The sequence below is a fragment of the Heloderma suspectum genome, chromosome 17 (assembly GCF_057233095.1).
Source record: "Heloderma suspectum isolate Gila_16-S chromosome 17, 16-S_ref, whole genome shotgun sequence".
Taxonomy (NCBI): domain Eukaryota; kingdom Metazoa; phylum Chordata; class Lepidosauria; order Squamata; family Helodermatidae; genus Heloderma; species Heloderma suspectum.
This window is the reverse complement of record NC_139474.1, coordinates 8,622,771-8,642,976: the sequence shown is the minus strand read 5'-3', so window position 1 is coordinate 8,642,976 and position 20,206 is coordinate 8,622,771. Positions and strand designations below refer to the sequence as shown.

At 51.0% G+C, this 20,206-nt stretch overlaps 1 protein-coding gene across 16 annotated transcripts in view; it reads right to left on the bottom strand.

Moving 5' to 3' along the window:
- MARK2 (microtubule affinity regulating kinase 2) overlaps window positions 1-20,206 on the bottom strand; it is a 134,614-nt gene that overhangs the window by 16,863 nt on the left and 97,545 nt on the right. For all 16 annotated transcript variants that reach the window (XM_084823816.1, XM_084823817.1, XM_084823822.1 and 13 more), the window contains 11 exons: window positions 18,438-18,486; window positions 17,641-17,706; window positions 15,611-15,681; window positions 14,259-14,315; window positions 13,352-13,588; window positions 12,287-12,406; window positions 6,175-6,274; window positions 5,803-5,915; window positions 4,243-4,375; window positions 938-1,116; window positions 347-444 (listed from right to left, as the gene is read on the bottom strand). In XM_084823816.1, coding sequence (XP_084679942.1) covers window positions 347-444; window positions 938-1,116; window positions 4,243-4,375; window positions 5,803-5,915; window positions 6,175-6,274; window positions 12,287-12,406; window positions 13,352-13,588; window positions 14,259-14,315; window positions 15,611-15,681; window positions 17,641-17,706; window positions 18,438-18,486 — 1,223 coding nt within the window. The remainder of the gene's footprint in view (window positions 1-346; window positions 445-937; window positions 1,117-4,242; window positions 4,376-5,802; window positions 5,916-6,174; window positions 6,275-12,286; window positions 12,407-13,351; window positions 13,589-14,258; window positions 14,316-15,610; window positions 15,682-17,640; window positions 17,707-18,437; window positions 18,487-20,206) is intronic.

Genomic DNA, 20,206 nt, shown 5'->3' with positions numbered 1-20,206 from the left:
AAAACCACTTTAAAAAGCCCAGCATGTAGATCGTCACATTCAACCATCTACACTTCGCTGCAGCTGTGAAGCAGCCTGAGAAGTCTGACATCTATTTCCTCTTCCTTCCCCACCCCTTTTTCCTTGTGTGTTGTGACTTTTTAGATTGTAAGCCTGTGGGGCAGGGACTGTCTTGTTTTACTGATTATATGTATGCCACTCCGGGACCCTTTTTTGACTGAGGAGCCAGATATAAATACTTTAATAAAATAAAGTAAGTATTCAGATTCACCCCACCCTAACAAACCTGTAAATGTACCCCTATTACCAAGCTGCTCATCCCCCCACTCCACCCCCCTCACCTTACCTATCTTTGCCATTCTGGATGGAGTTCTGGCCCAAGCTGGTGCGGTCCAGCATAGGTGAATTGCGGCTCCGGTTTGTGCTGGTTGAGAGGACGCTGTTCTGCAGGGGACAGAAAGACCGAGTGAGTGGGGCCCCTTCGTTGCCCCCTCCCCAGATAATGGTAAGAGGGAGCACAGCAGGCTTTCTCCACTCTGGTGCTTCCAGATGTGTGGGGTACCATTCCCAGAATCCCCCCAGCCAGCACTGTTGCAGTCCAACACATCTGGAGGGTACCAGGGCAGAGAACGTTGGAGTAACAGCTCCAAACATTTGCTTCTGCAAAGAGACGACATGGGCTGGCCGGGTCACTGCCTTGGGTCCCCCCCAAAGCCAGAAGGTGGACTTCCAGCCCGCACCCCCCCTTTCTCTCTGCTGAGTCCTGGACTCCTTTTCCATCTTAGAGCCGCCCGCTTGGTTTCCATCCCACACTTCAGCACACGCGCCCTCTTCTGTCCCCAAAGCCCCTCTCCCTGCAGCTGGCTGAGAGTGCTGTATCCAGGAGGAGGGCAACATCCAGCCACCCCCCCCCCCCCGGCAGCAAGAAGGGACTGACTGTGGAAGGCGTGGGGGTGCTCCTCTTCCTCTCAAGGCCTGGCAGGGGGCTGGCGGGCACTTTGGCAGTGCTGCCAGCCTTGGGGCGCCCAGCCTCCCGCTCCTCGTCGGGCCGCTTGTTCTCCGCGTTGGCTGCCTGCGTTTTCTTGGCGTACGAGCTGGAGGTTGGGATGGTTGGTACTGCGGCAGGAAGGGGATTTCAAAAAGAGAGGGTCAGTGTCGCAAAGTCTAGTTTGGGAAGGGGTACACAAGGTCCAATTTGTGCCCACTGGGCAAGATCCCAGTTTCATGGCTGCAGAGAGAAGGGAGGGAACAACAGAGTCCTTTTGGGAGTTGCTGAAGAGTTCCCTGTCGCCCCAAGTGCTGGGGGGGGGCAGGGAGAACAACAGACATCAGGCATTTTAAAAGAATCTGCACGGCTACAGTCACATGCTGGGCAGAGCAGGAGGCAAAATACAAGGTTGGTTTTTTTTAATGAGTATGTTTCTAGCCCTCATTGCAAGAAGAAGGGGAAGTGTACAGGGTTCCACTTGAGACTAGCAAGGTCAGAAAGCAGGGCTTCCAGTCCTTGGGGCAGGCAAACAAATCCATCTGCGACACACTCCTTGTGCCTCCCCTCGTTCTGATAGTTGTCTGGACTCTACACTTGTACTGGGCCCTCACAGCTCATGCCTCTACACTGCCCCTCCCGACCCCAAATTCTGAAAGCAAATCCAGGCTCTGGTCTCACCTTCCTCAATTTGGCAAGCAAATCCTCCCTGTATCCCAAATGCCTTTGCGGAGCTATAAGACTGGTATGTAGAGCAACTGGGTTTCTTTACTGCTCTTGCCCACCGTCTCTATAGCCTGGCGAAACAATCCACGAAGAACCCACGGTTCTGGTTTTGCATGTACTGGCAACCCATGGTTTAAACAACCCAGAGTTCACAACCCAACAACAAACCATAGGGTTTCTTTCTGGGTTGTTCGCAGTTAACAAACCATGGCTTGTTAGTGCAGCCACGTTCACACATCACGACAACCCAGAACTCAACAACACATACCATGGGCTAGTGGCCATTAAACACGGGCCACATTTGGATGTAACAATAAACCAGAATTGCGGAGGATTCTGGCTTCGCATTCATGAGCAGTGTGGTGGTACATGTTGCCCATCACCCCTGCTTGGCTCCTCCCATCTGCAGGTGTAGCTAAACTAACAAGCAGGAAACGTTTCCCATTTCATCCATACCTGGTTTGTCCCTCTCAACCAGGGTTTGAAGTTGGTTTGCCAGGAGCAACAAGCCAGGGCCAGGGTTCAGGTCTAACAGAAGCTTTTGCTTCCTTGTTAGTTTTTGATTTGTTTAGCTGCTGCCGCTGGCAGCGGGAGGCAGTCCGGCAGCATGCTGGTGCACGCAGCTTGCAAACCGTAAGCCAGAATCCTCAGCGGTTCTGGCTTATCATCGTTATAGCCGAATGCAGCCACTGCATTAATTAACACACTGACCATTGAGCACAATCGCTGGACATCACAGAGTATGAGTACAGAGGGACATGATCGACAGGTATGCTGCATTTCGCCTAGTCACTGCACACTGACTCCATGGAGAACTCCTCTGCTGGCTGGAAATGATGGGAGTTGCAGTCCCACACATCTGGAAGGCACTGGGTTAGGAAAGGCCTGGCCAAAGGATTTGGGGCTTTTTAGCTGAGGGGGGAAAATACAACTGAAGGGGGGCATGGTAGAGCTTTATAAAACGAAGCACAGGGTAGACAGAATTCTGGACAGACCAAAGAAATTACTTCACACAAATTAACTTGCGTTGTCTCGTTACCACAAGACGTGGTGATGGAAGAGGGCGTAGGCAGCTTAGAAAAGGGATTAGTCAGAATTCATGGGAGATTGGTTGGTTTGGCATCAATGGCTATTGGCCAGGACAGCTAAGTAGAACCTTCATATTCAGAGGCAGTATACCTCTGAACACCAGGAGCTGGGGAGCAACAGCAGAAAGAGGGCAACTGCCGTTGTGCCCTCCTTGCGTGCTCATTGGAGTCATCTGACTGGCCACCGTGTGCAAGCATGACGCGGGACTAGGATGGACCTCAGTTATGATCCAGGAGGGGTCCTTATGTTCAAATGAGGTTGGAGAATTTATAGGCACAAAAGCAGGAGAGCATCTCAAATAGGCTCCGGAATGGAGAGAAATGTCTCAGGTTGCTGGAGGACAGATTCTGTTCGTGGAAAGCTCAGCGTGTTTTGGCCTTCTCAGAAAGACTTCTCTAATAGACAGAATATACATTACAGCCTTCCAAACACTTTTTCCAAGTCACCAGGGAATTGTAGGAGGAGACGTTTGTTGTAGGAATTTCTCTGCGCATTTTTATAAGTAAGTAAGTAAGTATGCACAGGCCTATCTGCAGTATGTTATATGTTTTTCAATGCTAAAATGTACGCACAGGCCTACTTGCAACATGCAATGATATATATGTTTTACAATGTGAAGAAATTTATACTGTAGTAATGTGTTGTCCTATATTACTTTTACAGCCAGTGTAGTGTAGTGGTGAGAGTGACGGACTGGGAGCTGGGAGAGCCGAGTTCTAGTCCCCACTCAGCCATGGAAGCTCACTGGGTGACTTTGGACCAGTTACAGACTCTCAGCCCAACCTACCTCACAGGGTTGTTGTTGTGAGGATAAAACGAAGAGGAGGAGGATAATGTAAGCCACCTTGGGTTCCTTGCAAGAGGAAAAAAGGCAGGATATAAATGCAACGAATAAATAAATAAAGAAGGCCTTAAAATAAATATAGGCCGAAATATGTTGGGCATTTTACAGATAAAATCTTTTCTCCAGCTTCCTGAGATATTTCTCCATTTCTGGGTGGAGAATATATAGAACGTTTGACTGTCAGATTCTTCTACATATTGATTGCAGAGACTTTGCACATTCACTGGTCAGTGTGTGGAACACTCACGTCATCCAACCTTAACCGGAGGTTACACATCTTGACCGGGCAATGGGCACATGTCCCCTAATGAGACACCCGTTCTCTGCGACGCTCGGTGAATGTGCAAAATGGCCAGTTGCGATGCACATTCTCCTTCCGAATTAGATCAGCCAGGGGTAGGCAAGCGGATGACTTCCAGAGGGTTTGGACCACAACTCCCAGAATCCCTGACCATTGGCCATCCTGACTAGGCCTTATGAGAGGCACAGCCCAAGACACCAGGTTGCCTACCTTGGGCGTAAACCCTTTTTTTTGCCTCCACGGCAGTACCACCACCCCCGCCACAAGAAGAGGTGTGGTAGAGACGAAGAGACTCACCCTGGTCACTTAAGCGGCGTTGCTTGGGGTTGGCCGATACACTGCGTTGTACCTTCTGTGATGGGGAGGGGGCGGTGCTGTTGGTGTGTTCGGGCTGCGTCCGGGGCTTCGGGGTGACGCTGTCGTTGTCAAGCTGGAAGAGAGCGGGAAGAAGAGCGTAAAGAGAGGTGCCTCTGCCGCTGGGTGTTGCTCCGGGCAGGAATGCCCAAATCCGTTCGTTGCACTTTGCGTTTCGCCCAAGCGCAAGTTCATTCCGTCCGGTTCCTGCATCCCTTTGCGATACACACAAATACGCATAAGTTATCACACAAATACGCATAAGTTATATTAATCTTCTCGTGAAGCAGCCTTCCCCAACCCGGTCCCCTCCAGACGTCTTCGACTGCAACTCCCATCATTCCCAGCCAGTATGCTGGCTGGGAATGATGGGAGTTCCAGTCGAACACATCTGGAGGGGACCGGGTTGGGGAAGGCTGCCTTACGAGAAGATGGGAATGTCCCCTGTGAACAAAGAAACAGGCTTCTCTCTGAAGCAGACGAGGCACTACGGTGGGGTGATCGGTAATTCTGGCCGAGTTCTGCTTTGAGCTCTGCTCAAGCCTGGCACCAGACAACCCTGGATTGTGCGACCTGAATAAAAGTGTGCCAGTGTGTACTTGCTTCCCATAATTGATGTGGCTTCTGATGGTCTAGGACGTGGGGCGCAGCACTAAATCCCCCTGACTGGCCTTTGAACAATCTCATTCATGCCCCCCCACCTCTGGCTCCCTTTTATTCGGTGTATTTCATAGCCCACCTTTCCTCTGAGGAGTCCAAGGTGATGTCACGGTTTCCCCCCAGCCCCTGCTGCATTTTGCCTGCACATCTGACCCAGGGTCATCCAGTCAGCTTCACAGCCAAGTGGGAATCTGAACCTGGGTTTCCCCAGTCCTCATCCAGCACTCTGACACAGGGCTGGGAGCCTCTGCTGCCTTTGGCCTTGTTTCAAGAGCCCCTCTGCAAAGGATCGGTTCAGACCTCTGGCGAGACTGACCAGTCCCTCCGCCCTGCCCCACCAGCAGCCTGCTGAGTGGAGAGAGAGGGAGGGAGAGAACGAAAGAAAGAAAAAGCAATGGTCTGTTCGCTTTTGGCTCTTGCCTTGCCCTCTGCTGGCTTTGTCCCCTGACAAATGACCCCCGAGGGAATGCAGCCCTCAACAGGAAAAAGGCTCCCCACCCATGCTCTCTTGACTACGCCAGTCGTAAGCTGTATGAAACTCTGACAGCGAGGAGGCACCAGGGAAGGGAGGCACCCGGCTGCCATTTCCAGAGGCACAACTTGGAATCTTGCTCACAGCACACAAAATGGGCTTGGGAGCCTCACAACAATGCTGTTCCACAGATGGAGCTTCAAAGGGAAACAACGGAGCCCCGCATACCACAAGGAAAGCGCTGTGACCGACAGTATCAGCTGGGCCTCCTGTGGCCTCGGCATCCAAAGGACAGGATTCCCCCACCAAATTACAGTGTAATAACTCAGCAAACCACATGCGCGCACACCCCCAATAGCCAAAGCACCCACCTCTGAGCTTTTGTATCCTAGCAGCAGATATGTAGCCATGACATCGTTATACTTCTGGCTGACTAATGAGTCCTGGATTTCCTCCCGGGTATATCCCATGGATATCATGAGCTCTGCAGGACAACACAAGGGAGTATGCACACACGGGGAAAGGAGAGACACGGTCAGAGCGCCTTGAAGGACGAATAAATACATACAATCAAGTTAATAAAACAGAGGTGTACAGAGGGAGGGTGGTGCTGGGAGGCAGAGCGAGCTCTGTGGGTCTGTGTGGCAGGAAAGACATCCAAGCCACTGCCCAGGAGGTTCCTGAGCAACACCCGGCCATCCAAACAGGACCACCCAATCACCCCGCCTGCCCTGGTGCCATACCTGTCCGCCGGGGGTCCTTGTAGTCGGGCAGAGGTTCCATGTAAGGCTTCAGTTCGTCGTCCTCGTGCCCCACATTCATCCAGCGATCTTTCATGATTTGCTAAGGGGAGGAGGTGAAGGGGAAACAGTGAGCCGACATGTGGGGTGCGGCAAGGTTGGGGCAAGGCAGCAGAGTACTCTTTTAAACATTTCTGCTAGGATGCTCCTAGTGCAGCCGGAAAGGTTTCACCTTTTAAAACTGGAACCACTTGTGCATTTTAAACAGGCCTGCGTTCATCTTTTCTTACCCTTCACAGGAAGCCCTGACTGCGGTAAGGTTCATAGAATCATAGAACAGTGGGTTGGAAGGGGCCTACAAGACTATTGAGTCCAACCCCCTGCTCAACGCAGGAATCCAGGTCAAAGCATCCCTGACAGATGGCCTTGTCTTGAATGCCTCTAGTGTGGGAGAGCCCACCACCTCCCTAGGGAATGGGTTCCATTGTCGTATTGCTCTAACAATCAGGAAGTTTTGCCTGATGTTCAGCCGGAATCTGGCTTCCTGTCACTTGAGCCCATTATTCCGTGTCCTGCGCTCAGGGATGATCGAGAAGAGATCCTTCCCTTCCTCTCTGTGACAGCCTTTGAAGTACTTGAAGGGCGCTATCATATCTCCCCTCAGTCTTCTCTTCTCAAGGCTAAACATGCCCAGTTCTCTCCGTCTCTCCTCACAGGGCTCTGTATCCAGTCCCCTGATCATCCATGTTGCCCTCCTCTGAACCCTCTCCAGCTTGTCCGCATCCTTCTTAAAGTGTGGTGCCCAGAAATGGACCCAGTACACCAGATGAGGCCTAACCAGTGCTGAGTAGAGGGGAACTAGTACTTCCCGGGATTTGGAAGCTATGCTTCTATTAATGCAGCCCCAAATAGCATTGGCCTTTTTTGCAGCCCCATCACATTGTTGGCTCATATTCAGCTTGTGATCGATAACAATTCCAAGATCCTTGGTTACGACAGAGGTCTGTGACATATGAAGCTGGCCTGATACTGAGTCAAACCAATGATCTATCCATTTAATGTATACATGGATATTCTGCCTTTTAATCATTACTCCCAGGGCAGGTCACAAATAAGAACAGGACAGACGGGCAACTGCAGCCCATGCATCTAAACCTCACGTCCAGATTGCTGTTATGCGCTTCGTGTGGGGCTGCCCTCGTGGAAGCTGCCACTGGTGCAGAACGTGGCAGCCAGGATGCTGAGTGGCGCGCCTGGCCATGGACATGTTACACTAGTGTTCAGGCAATGGCACTGGCTACCTATGGGCTGCTGAGCCAAGTGCAAGGTCTTGCTGCTGGCATATAAAGCTCTGGACTAGGGATGTCGGAGAATTTCTCCACGAATCTCCGGGAGGCCGAATGCCAACGTATTCAGCCCCCCGAAATTGGTGGAGAAACGGTCCTCCACCCCCCCGCCCCCGCCCTGGGATGGGACTTACCTTGCGCGAATGTCCCTGGCGCTGGCGGCTCCCGGTGGCGGTTCGGCGGCCAGTCTTCCGACCGGCTGCCGCCGCCGCCATTTCCCAGTAAAACAACAACAACAACAACAAATGTGATAGGCTGTGTAAAGATTTACGTAGCCTATCGCGGCTAGATTTTCAAAAAAATCCTTACGTAGCCTATCACGGCTGACTTTGGGGGGGGGGGGGAGCGCGTATGCAAATGGTGGCGCCCATGGGCGCCGCCATTTGCGTTCCTTATTTGGGCATGTGTAGTCTACGTAAACATTTACGTAGACTACAGCGAAAATAAGAGCAACGCAAATAGCCCAAATAAGGGCAACGCAAATGTTTACGTAGACTACACGTGCCCAAATAAGGAACGCAAATGGCGGCGCCCATGGGCGCCACCATTTGCGTACGCTTTTTTTTTTTCCAAAGTCAGCCGTGATAGGCTACGTAAGGATTTACGTAGCCTATCACGGCTGACTGCAGGGACGCAAACGGCGGCGGCTACAGCCGCCGCCATTTGCGTCCCGGCAGGAGATGAGATTCACGGCCGGAGGGACGGGGAGCCTCCCCCCTGGCCAGAATTTCGGCGGGGAGGGATGGGGCGCCTCCCCCCCACCACGAAGCAAGCTGCGGGATAAGGTAAGGGACTTTCGTCCATCCCTACTCTGGACAGCTTGGGACTAGGTTCCCCGGCAGATCGCCCTCCCCAAGACAGACCTGTGCGATCCTGACATGCACTGGAGGAGGTTGTTGCTGACTGTACCACAGCCTGCAGACTGCCATCTTGCAGCAGCCAGGGAGTGGGGCCTTCTCCACAGTGGCACCCAATTTATGGAATGGACTCCCCCTGGTATCCGGAAGGCTCCAAGTATAAGAGTTTTTAAGCGCCATTTGAAGACCCATTTCTGATACTGAGGCCTTCCCTGAGTGAGTGTTCTGCCCAGTTGGTTTGTTGGGAGTTATGGTGTCGCAGTGGTTAATTGGTTTTAATGTTCTTATTAATATTTATATAAACATTTTAGTATTATGTATTTTAATTGTTTTAATGCATATCACGATGTATTTTAATGTTTTTAATTTTCCTATAAACCACTTAGATATATTTTTAAACATCGACAATGGTATAGAAATCTATTAAATAACTAGCTAAATTTAAAACACTACAATAATCAATCAATAAAACAGGAGAATGAAAACAGTGTTAAAACAAATCAAATGATAAGAATGTAAGAAGAGCTCTGGTGGACCAAGGGTCCCTCTAGTCCAGCATTCTGTTCACACAGCAGCCAACCAGCTGTCCACAGGAAACCCACAAGCAGGAGATGAGTGCAACCTCACCCCCCCACCCCCCATGTGCCCCAGCAACTGGTGCATGAAGGCAGACTGCCTCTGATAATGGAGGTAGCAGATAGGCATCAGGACTAGTAGCCACTGACAGTATTATCCTCCATGTTAAACTCTCATCAGACGTTAAATGCCTGGGAAATTAGATGGTCTTTGCCCAGTGGCAAAAAAAACCCCTTCATGTGGGTGCCAGGTGAGCTTCCTCACTACGAGAATTCTGTAAGCGGGACACCACAACCGACAGCAGGGGCACCCGGTGTCAGGGTGGAAAATGAGCCAACAGAACCTCAGAGCAGTTCTGATTCTGAGGAGGATCAGCAATCCGTGGGAGAGGAGCCAGCTCATCCCTCATAGGCACAGCAGCTGGCAGAGATTCCTCCTGCCGGCACTCCTGAGATAGATAGTGACCCTAGCAGTGAGAGAGTGCGGGAGGGGGGCTTGCTAGATGCTCAACACAGACACAAGGACTGACGAGCGATGGAGGGCGTGGAAAGGAGGCGTAGCGCCCGTTCGGCGTGCAAGCAATGGCCGCATCCCGTGGACCCAAGGGAAAGAGGAAGGATCTCTCCCTAGCCCATAAGTTCAGGGTCTTCAAGTGATTCTCCTTCAAACGGGGATCAACTGCCTACCCGGAGCACAGGCTACTCTGCTGTTCATTGCTTAGTCGCTGGTGATTAGCATCTGAAAAAGTCATTAAGTTGTAAAAGGATTAAAGCCTTGAAAAGAATCCTTTCGTCTGTGTCTTGAGTTGGCTACTGCAGTGTACTGAAAGAGGCCGCTAGGGTACTCCTGACACCCGGGGAAGGGCCTCTGAAGATGATCTTAACACACAGGCAAGAGGCTCCAGGGTCAGACGCCCCTTTGGGTTCCCAGTATTGTGCATTCCCCACTAGCAGCATCCCTCCAGGGCCTCAGATGGGACTCTGCACTGCTGACCCAAGACCCGTTTTTAACTGGAGGTGCGGGGGATCGGATCCGGGACTTTTGGTACGCAAAGCATGTCCACTGCTACTAAGCTATACAGACAGGGGGCAGCGATGACCCCAAAGGCAGCCTCCCTCCGAGGGATGTGCACCGTTGATCGGAAACCCCAGCTCGCTGTAATGGTGCGCCAAGGTCCTCTTGCAGCTGCCGTAGGATATTCCTTTCCTCTCCTAGCCCCCAGCCCACCCCCCCACATCATCCCTCAACATTTCAAGGAGAACCTTGTGTGTGTGTGTGCTGCACATCTCCTCCCCTGCTGGAGCATAAGCTGAAAGCACCCCAGCCACTCTTTTCCGCCCTTCCCTTTCCAAATCTCAGGGGACTCAACATCCGTAAAGCCTAAAATTGTTCCTGGAGGGCAGAGAACAGCAGGGGCTGTGGAGTTCCAACGCCAGAGGCCAAGCAGCTTCCCTCCTCAATTCAAGAGGGGGCCAAAGGGGCTGCTTAATTACCTGTCTACGCAGAAAAGGCAATTTCGGATGGCAGGGGCACTGCAGCCCAGCCAGACAAAGGCGGGAGCCAACAAACTGCGAAATGAGCCGGGACCTATCCACACGAGAATTGAGGCTGGAAGAATGTCTGTTGGGTTTTTCTCAAAATAAAAAGAAAAAGAAGACACACAGCATGCAAGAATAGGGCTTTCCCCTTGGCAAAGCTCTCACAAACTGGATGTGCCCTCTAAAAAATGAAGAAGGCGTTGATGAGATTCTATAGCCAATCGTTTTTAAGAAGATGCAGTTAGGAGCACAAGCCGTGGTTAGTGATGTGACTGGTCAAAACACACAACCGACATCAAACATTTTGAAAGGGTCCATTCACACATTATGTTTTTAGTGAGGAGACAAACGTATCTGGAAGGAGAGGGAGAGACAGACAGACAGACAGACAGCATGCGTGTGGCTGCGGATTGGCTGAGGATTCCTGCCATGCTCAGTTGGAAAACGACGTTTGCTGCCTGTTAACATGGAGGAAGCCCCCTCCCCAAATCATCAAGCACTCCAATCGCTGATTTATTAGGACTGTAACAAAGAGAGAAGCTGACAGCAATTTTTTAAGAAGTTGATTATGAAATTAGATTATGTAGAATTGCGATCAATTGTTATTTAACACGTTGTACAAATATAAATCTAGGCAAATGAAATGTGCATGAATTCAAGTGATTGAGCAGTTCTTGGCTTTCATCCCAGGGAACCAAACCATTACAAACCTTTTAAAAAATGAAATATCTCACGTGCGCGTGCACGCACACACACCCAACTATAAAAGCAAGAAATCTGCTAAGGGTGCAATCTTAGGCATGTTTAGACAGAAAAAAGTGCTACAATTCCCAGCATTCCTCAGCCAGCATGGCTGACTGGGGAATGCTGGGAGCTGTCGCACTTTTTTCTGTCTAAACATGTCTAAGATTGCGCCCTAACTGACTTTGGCTATTATTAGATTTCAGGCCAAGGGAGCGTGTGCATGTCGAGGGGTGGGGGGAGACCCTAACTCCTGCAGGGCTGGCAAGAAAATAGCCCTTACTCCTGCCTTTTCTATTTGATGACACTGTAACGCAAAAGCAGAGAGAGGCTGCTACCTAAGGAAGACATTCTTGGCTTCAAGGAATATTTGACCATGGCAATATTATAGGCAGTGAACTGACCACATGCAACCAGCGAATCAACCAGAGTCCCCTGCCCTAAGAGAGAGTGTCTCTTAAACACTGCCTGAGCAAGAAGCAAGCCTTCACACACTTCCTAACAGATGAGAGAGGAGGAGGTTCACACTGAGGGGCCTAGCGAAGGCAAGTGATTGAAGATAATGGTAGAAGAGCCTCTGCTTCACCTGCAGATGGTCTCGGGTTCAATCCTCAGCAGCTCCAGGTAGGGCTGGGAAAGTCTCCATTCTGAAACCCTAGTGAGGGGTAGTTAATACTGAACTAGATAGACCAATGATCCAGCTGAGTAGAGGGCACCTTCCTATATTCCTATATAAACCACGCTTTTATTGAGAACCATGAGGACTGGAGCCTTACTTTAGTTTTAGAGGAGGCCCGTAGCTCAGTGGTAGAGCACCCGCTTTGCATGCAAAAGGTCCTAGGTTCAATCCACAGTGCCTCCAGGTAAGGCTGGAAAAGATCCCCTGTGGGAAATCCTGGAGAGCTGCTGCTGCTGCCAGTCCAAGTAAACAGTACTGGACAAGATGGGCCAATTGGCACTCTTGGCGTAAGGCTGCTTCATAAGGCATTGGGCAGGAGCCCCAAACGGAGAGTGGTGTGTGAGTGCATTCTGGTGTGACAGCGGCTGCAAGGCTCACCTCTAAAGTGCCTCTCTTGCTAGGGTTCAGAATGAGGAATTTTTTCAGCAGGTTCTCACAGTCCGTGGACATGTAGAAGGGGATCCGGTACTTCCCCCTCAAGACCCGTTCGCGCAGCTCCTTCAGGAGGAAAGGGGAAAGAGGGCAGAGGATAGGCAATCATTCCGTGTGCTCCTTTGCTGTGAACAGCCCACAGGGCTTTGGCTGTTGGGCGGTACAGAAATGTAATAAATAAAACATAATAAAATTAAGACTGCAGTGGGATATGCCACCCCCACCCCAACCCTGGCCAGCCCAACGCTTGCTCGCTCAGGAGTGCTGGAAAGCACCGTTGATCGGAAACCCCAGCTCACCGTGATGGTGCGCCAAGGTCCTCCTGCAGCTGCCGTAGGATATTCCTTTCCTCTCCTAGCTCCCAGCCCCCAGCTCCCCCCCCCCGCATCATCCCTCAATATTTCAAGGAATGTCATCCAGCTCAGGAATGCTGGAAAGCCTTGCTATGGAAGAAGACAGATTGGCTTCTCCCTCTTGGAAGAGCTACCCCTGAAACTCAATGGTTCCAGGGCATAGTCTGAAGGCACATGAAGCAGCCACAGTGCTGAAGCTAAGCAGGTCTGGGTCTGGTCAGTGCTTGGAGGGGAGACCGCCTGAGAACCACAAGTAGCCACCTTGAGTTCCACAGTGGAAGAAAGGGGGGATAAATAAATTGTGCTTGCAAGCCCTTAAAAGAGGGGTGGGAAACCTCAGGCTCATGCCCTCTGGGGCTACCCAGAGAGTCATACCCCTTTCCCCCATAACAGCTGATTGTTTGCTGGCTTCCTGGCTTTTGTGAAGCCCCCCCAGCCAGGTGGAAATGCCTCTCCTAAGGCTTAACTTCCAGGCAATAAGAGCTTTCAGCTGAACTATGCTCGCATTTCGGCCCCTGTCCCTTGTGGCTTTGGCCCTTGCCTACCACTGGAAGGCAGCCCCCGAGAACCTTCCCCAGAATTGGATTTGGCCCTCGGGCTGAAAGAGGTTTCAAAGGAGGTCAGCCATGCTCCCTGCCCTCCACACCCCCCGTCCTACCTTGAGGTTCTGCCCATCGAAGGGCAGCGAGCCGCTGACCAGTGTGTAAAGAATGACCCCAAGGCTCCAGACGTCCACCTCGGGGCCGTCGTACTTCTTGCCCTGGAAAAGCTCGGGGGCGGCGTACGGAGGGCTCCCGCAGAACGTGTCCAGCTTGTTGCCAAACGTGAACTCGTTGCTGAAGCCGAAGTCTGCAATTTTAATGTTCATGTCGGCGTCTAAGAGCAGGTTCTCTGCCTGGGAAGGAGGGGAAAGGCGGTTTCAGAAGGGGCAAACCGATGCCCAGTGACGCCTCGGTATCCGTCTCCAACGGGCTCGTGAGGTTTGGCTGGGAACCAGGACACATTAAACGATGGGTCCAAACCTAGCTTAGCCTGCGTCCCACCTCCTGAAGTCTGTAACACTGTGGGTATGGTGTGGATGGAGCAGGAGAAACTGGTGCCACAGTCTACACCCCTTTGCTGCCATATTCCGCTTTGTTTCAAAAAACCGATGAGATACTTGGACTTTACGACTTTGATGCTTGAAAAAAGAGAGTGGCCTCAAGCTAAGAGATGCATTTTAATAACTAACAATGAACGGAAGGCCCCTTGAGATGCCTTTGGGGGAAACAGTGTCCACTGACCCAAGCCAGGAAGGACAAGCGTTGAGCACAGCACGGTGATGCCTCAAGCAGGATCATGCTCCAGGCCCGGTGTCCCAATCCGGCCCTAAGTGTCCCCCAGGGTTTCGAGCTTTTTGCAGCAGTCATGAGGACCGGATGCATGGGCCCTTCCCCATTCTGACTCCAAATGAAGACGAACCTTGCCTCCCAATTCCGAATTCTGCATTTGCGCAGCGCAAGCCCAGGTGGGCAGATTTCACATGCTCTTGTCCAGAAGCACCTTCTTTAATCGCTTATACTCACCTTCAAGTCTCTATGTACAATGAATTTTTGGTGACAGTACTGCACAGCAGAAACTATCTGGAAGAAGAGAGGACAAAGAGGGTTGTGAGGGCATTTCCGTGCTAAGACGACCGAGCGACTGCATGACCTGCTCCATATGGCCCCATACGGTATCCTCTAGACACAGCTCGCAGTCACGTGAGCTCCGTTTCCGCAATGTGGCCCTGGGACTATCAGTGAACGATGCAACTATTCAGGGGGTGGGGTGGGCAATTGCCTGGAACTTTGCCATAGAATCGGCACCGAGGAGGCTTAGACCCACATCCATCAGGCCTGTTGGTACTGTTGCACCATTTACACAGAGCTCCTGGTCCTGTGCGGGTTTGCTGTGGAAAAGCAGTTCCTATGAAGTCTGAGGGTTCATTCAAGGCAATCTATTTATTTACTTATTTATTACATTTTTAGAGTGCCCAATAGCAGAAGCTCTCTGAGTGGTTCACAATCTAGGCAGGCAGGGGTCACGTGTTACGGCACAGGGCCATCTAGCCTCAAAGGAGAGGGTTGTTTCCTCCCTCACACTCATCATGGTTCCAACATTCACACTTTGAGCTTAGTTTTTCAGCGCCCCACCTGCCATTTAAGTCTTTTCTTTTTTACATAACACATAATTAATTTCATTTTGTTGCCATATGATGTGGTCCTGGCCACTAGCCAAGATGGCTTAAAAAAGTTAGAGAACTTTGTGGATAAGGAGAGTCTGTCAACACTTGGGCAGATGGAACTGCCATATACAGTTGCAGTAGACCTCTGCACCCCAAATGCTGAGATGAAATGGGGAAGTCCACCACCTCTAAGACCTCCTCTCAGAGGTGTCCGGCCAGCAGCTCTTGGGAACCAAATACTGGGGACCCAGCAGAGTCTGTCTTATGTTCTGTACCCCCCACATCACTCCCAGATTCATCTGCATGCCATGGCAGGTCAGCACAGAAGGATAATATTTTCTTTGGAGCTGTACTTTCTTCATTGGCTGCCTGGGGTGAACACCTTCCCTTCCCTTCCCATCTTTCACCCAGCTTCTAAATGTTCACCAAGCATCACTCCCACAGTTACAAAGCTAAGGGCTAGGACCTTGATTTTTGTTTCAAATGAAATTGTCAAGATGCTGAATTCTACCAATAGTAAAATTTGCACTTCTGCTCCATGCCTGTCTGTCTGTCTGTCTGTCTGTCTGCCTCTCTCTCTCTCTCTCTCTCTCTCACACACACACACACACACACACACACAGAGCCATCAACGCCCCACTTTCCAAAGGCTGCTGGGGACCCTGTAACAAACTGTAGTTCATCACGGGCCAAGGGCAGCATGGCACCAACCTGTCGGAATTTCGCTCGCGCTTCCTTCTCTTTCATTCTTCCATGGGCTACTAAATAGTCGAACACCTCACCTGCAGGAGGTGCAAAAGAAAAGCAAGCTTAGTACTTGAGAGCTGGGCTGCCAGTCTGACAACAGGGTGGGGGTGGGCGGAATGTTATCGGATCCCCATTATGTTTGCTGCTGGAACAGAATCTAACCAGACACCTGGGGTAAGGAGGTGAAACTTTGCCCTCCCCGTTTTGCTGCCATTAAGAACAAATAATATTGGAGCAGATCCCATTTTGGCTGGGGGCGATGTCTGAAGGAATAGAGAGTTCAACCCAGCTCTGCCTGCTTGTCAGAGGCCTCAAGAACCATTCTCATCAGAGCACCTGCTTTGCCCGCAGAAGTCCCAGGTTCAATCTTGAGCACTGTCAGTTAAAAAACAATCCGGATAGGTGATAGGGCTCCTTCTTTGCTGGAGACCCAGGTGTGCTGCTGCTACTCAGAGCAGAGAATACTGGGCTAAATGTGATGTAAGGCCGCTTCTTGGGTTAAAATCTGTCTCCCAGCCAGCTGCTACAACTATGTTTTAAAAGACAGCAACACTCTGGGAACCGCTGTCTCCGGACACTGGCCACATTTGGAACAGGATGCATTTCATCCATCTGCTGCAATTGTTTCGGAGCCATCAGTAACAGCAATGGAGTTTCTAAAGGCCTTTGTGATTCCTGATAGATCGCGTGACATTCAGATGAAACTGGCAAGATTGCCTCCCGGAGAAAAGCCCGTCGTCAAGAGTTACAGAAAAAGAAAGGCGAAATGGAGCACCAACAGAAAAAAAAAGAGAGAGAGAAGAAAATCCCAACATATCAGTTTAAAACTCCTTATTTGGATCACCTATTGTAAACTGCTTGGACTCTCACTGAGAAAAGTAAAGAATGAACCTTCTAAAACGGGTGGGTCACATGTGCCTCCCCCCATGGCCATTTTTGTTAGCCCCCCCCGCTGAATTTTCTGTGGCAGCAAACCTGCCCCCCCCCCCAATTTTGGGAGGAAATAAGGGGCACGCTCCCTATGCACCTTGCTTGCTCCCTTCCAAAATCACCACTTCCCCACCACCACCATGGCAATTCCAGCAGCGACAGGGGTATGGGCCCTGCTGGGTTCCAGGGAGGGCGGCAATGAGGGCCCCCCCCCCGTTCTAAAACAAACAAATGAATAAATCAAATCAAATCAAATCTGGGGAAGGGCGTATAAGGTATTCATAAGATTTAAGTACTGGCTTTTTGTTTAAATACTACACAAAATGGTGTTCGACACTAAGATGGAACACTTTGCTGACTGCCAGATATTTCGGGGAGCAGAGTGGAGTGGAACCAACACGGAGAATTGCTGCCAGTTTTGTAGACAGTCCTGGGCTAAGATGGGCCACGGATCTGACTCAGTGTATAAGTAGTATGACATAGGCCATACAGCCCACCTGCCTCTCCCAAATTATTTTACAATCCAGACAGAGAACCAGCTGTGGTCCCTGCCTACCAAGTCATGTCCCCTGGAGATACATAACCTCCTGTACATCTTTTTCAGCCTCTGGAGTCAAAAGGGGAGAGCTGGCAGCGGGTCAAGGAATAAGCCGGCTCTCTCATTTATATCCCATCCTTCGCCCAAAGAGATCAGGGCGGCCCACCCTCCATTTTATCCTCTGAATAATGCTGTGAGGCAGGTTAGGCTGACAAAGAGAGTGACTGGCTGAAGGTCACCCTGTGAGCTTCATGGCTGACTAAGGACTTCAGCCTTGTGTCCTTATAATCTAACACTTAAGCCAAGGGTGGGGAGCCTGTGACCATCCAGATATTGTTGGAATACAACTCCCACCAGGCATAACAATTGGCCATGCTGGCTAGGGCTGATGGGAGTTGTAGTCCAACAACACATCTGGAGGATCACAAGGTACCACAAGCTTTAACCAAATGCACCAGGCCGGATCTCTGAATAAGGATCCTTCTCCCAACGTGTCTTTCAAACCGTCTTCTGAACAAACACTTACCCCCACTGGCATACTCCATGACGAGGTACAGTGTATTGTCTGTCTCTATGACTTCAAATAATTTAACTGCAAAGCAAGAGGGCAGAAGACTTAAGGGTAGGAAAGGCGACGGCAGATTAGACAAATTAAAAAAGGTGTGGACTAAATGAAAGCCCTCTCCTCCGAGCAATGAAACTGACTGGCAGTCAGATCAGGACAAAGAGGACGCTCTCCTTCATATTCGTGGGTAATTAATTTGTGGAATTCACGGCCACATGATGAGCAACGGTGGCCACCAGCTCAAAGGCTTTCAGTTAATAACTTCACTGCTTTGGCTGTATTTTTACTGTTTTAACGTTTTGATATTTCCACTGTTGTATTCACTATTTGATTGATATGCTGTCTTTTATGAACTGCTCCGAGGGCATCTGCTGGTTGGGTAGCACGTGCATTTAATTAATAAATACATTACCACAGGAGAACCGACGCCACAGGGCGGCCTTCCCCACCCTGGGGCCCTGCAGATGTGTTGGACCACAATCCCATAATCCCCAGCAATGGCCATGCGGGATGGAGATGATGGGAGTTGTAATCCAACATATCTAGTGAGCCCTGGGTTGGGGGAAAGCTACCACAGGGATTCTGAATGGTCGTTCTGGAAATGAAGCGCCCTAAGAGATGTGTGTGTGGGGGGAGAATGCTGTTTGAGAAGCGTTAGGCACATTCTCGAAGGGCAGGGACCCTCCTCATGTCTGGAGTATGCAACATTTATATTTGGTAGCAAATGGGACGAGGAGAACTGGGGTGTGAGCTCTCACCTATATTGGGATGATTCAAAACCTTCATTATTCGCACTTCCCGGAAGAGCTGGAGAAACAGAAGAACAGAAAACAGCAGGGTCAATGTGGATGGAGCGACAGAGGCTCAGATGGCCACACTCGCTCACCTTGAAGACATCGGGGGCTACTGCTCTGCAGGGGCTCCGTGCACTTTCTACCAGGGAGTGGTTGACTAATCCGGCTTTGCGGGAAGTAGCTAGATGCGACGACCCTTTGGAAGTCCATCCTACACTGTGGCTATAAACTGCCGAACAGCACGTTCTCCGACACCTCAGGCTGGGTCCGAACCTGCTCTGCCCAACCCCCACATCTTTGTTCTCACTGGATTAGGCATTTTTAAGGATAATGCGTTACAGTAATCCGTTGATTAAAAAAAGGCAATCCGATTGCCTGTAATGAGCAAGGGTAATAAGCTGTTAATAAGTGAGCCAAGGGACAGCTGGGTGATGTGAGTGTGCACATGCACATGCGCACCCCCCCCTCCCCCCAGCCTGGGCTTCAGCCGAAAGAGACAAGGGGTCAGGTTCAAACCCACCACCACCAGGTAAATAGGGAGAAACACTATTGTTCTTTTCCAGAATTACTTCCCGATGAACCTTTCCTGCAGAAATCGGGGGGGGGGGGGAGGGCTTTCGCTCAGGACCTGGCTGGAGCACACTGGGCTCTCGGTTGCGCAGCCCTAAAAGGCAAGTCCCCGTGGGTGCATCATCTCTTTAGCACAAGGAACAGATGCTTGGGCTGATGCAGAAGGGGAAATCCACAGCTGTCCCTTCCCCAGGCCTAGCAGCAGCTGTTCAGGCAAATCCCCTTGCTGCTGGCGGGGGGTGGGGGGGCGCAGCAGGGAGAAGAAGAGGACACAGAACTCAGATCCTGCTTTGGCCCAGGGGCCAGAGACAGATGGCTATTCCAGATACTGCTGCTGTATTCCCCCCCCCCCCACCAGCATTCATAAACCATGTGCCTAGATGCTGTATGCATATGCAGGTGTAGGAAGGGGCAAGGTGATGGTGAGTTCAGAAGGGGAAAACTCTGGCCTAGAGACAGCGACAGTGACCTTGCTCCAAATGCAGTTCTGTGGCTGGTCGGCCACTGTGTGAACAGAACGCTGGATTAGATGGACCCTGGGTCTGACCCAGCAGGGCTCTTCCTACATCCATATTTTATTGCTAGGATAGCGTATTCAGCAAAACTAAGGCCCAGATAATCGTCTGAAGGCTTAATCCATGAGAAGGTGGACACGACCAGGATGGGAGATGGCTCGGTATATACGGGGCTGAATTCTTTAGAATGAGACACAAACATAACTAACTCCCTCCTCCGACATACCTCCCCCGCCACCCAGTCCCCACGTTAATGACTTAAACTGTACGAGTCGGTCTTCGTATGAAATGATGTCTGTACTCATCTTAACGTCTGTTCCCAGAGGCAACCTTTAGCATCACCATCCCTGAGACCTAATGCCAGCTCTACCCCCAATGCTCCCCCCCACCCCCCCCGGCCCCATGCTGGTGTGAGCAGTCACAACAACGCCTTTCACAACACCTCCCTCTCTCCGGAGCGGCACTGTGGGGAGGACTGAAGTGTTTGCGAGATGATTGCTAACCAGCGAGAGGTTAACCGCAGGAAGGAGGCCTGAACTGTTTCAAGCGAGCCCACACCGGCACAAGCAGGAATGGCCTCCTGGGCAGTGACCCTCTCTCCCAAGTGCACTGTGCCTGCCAGTTCCCCATCCATCATCCTGAGGGGGG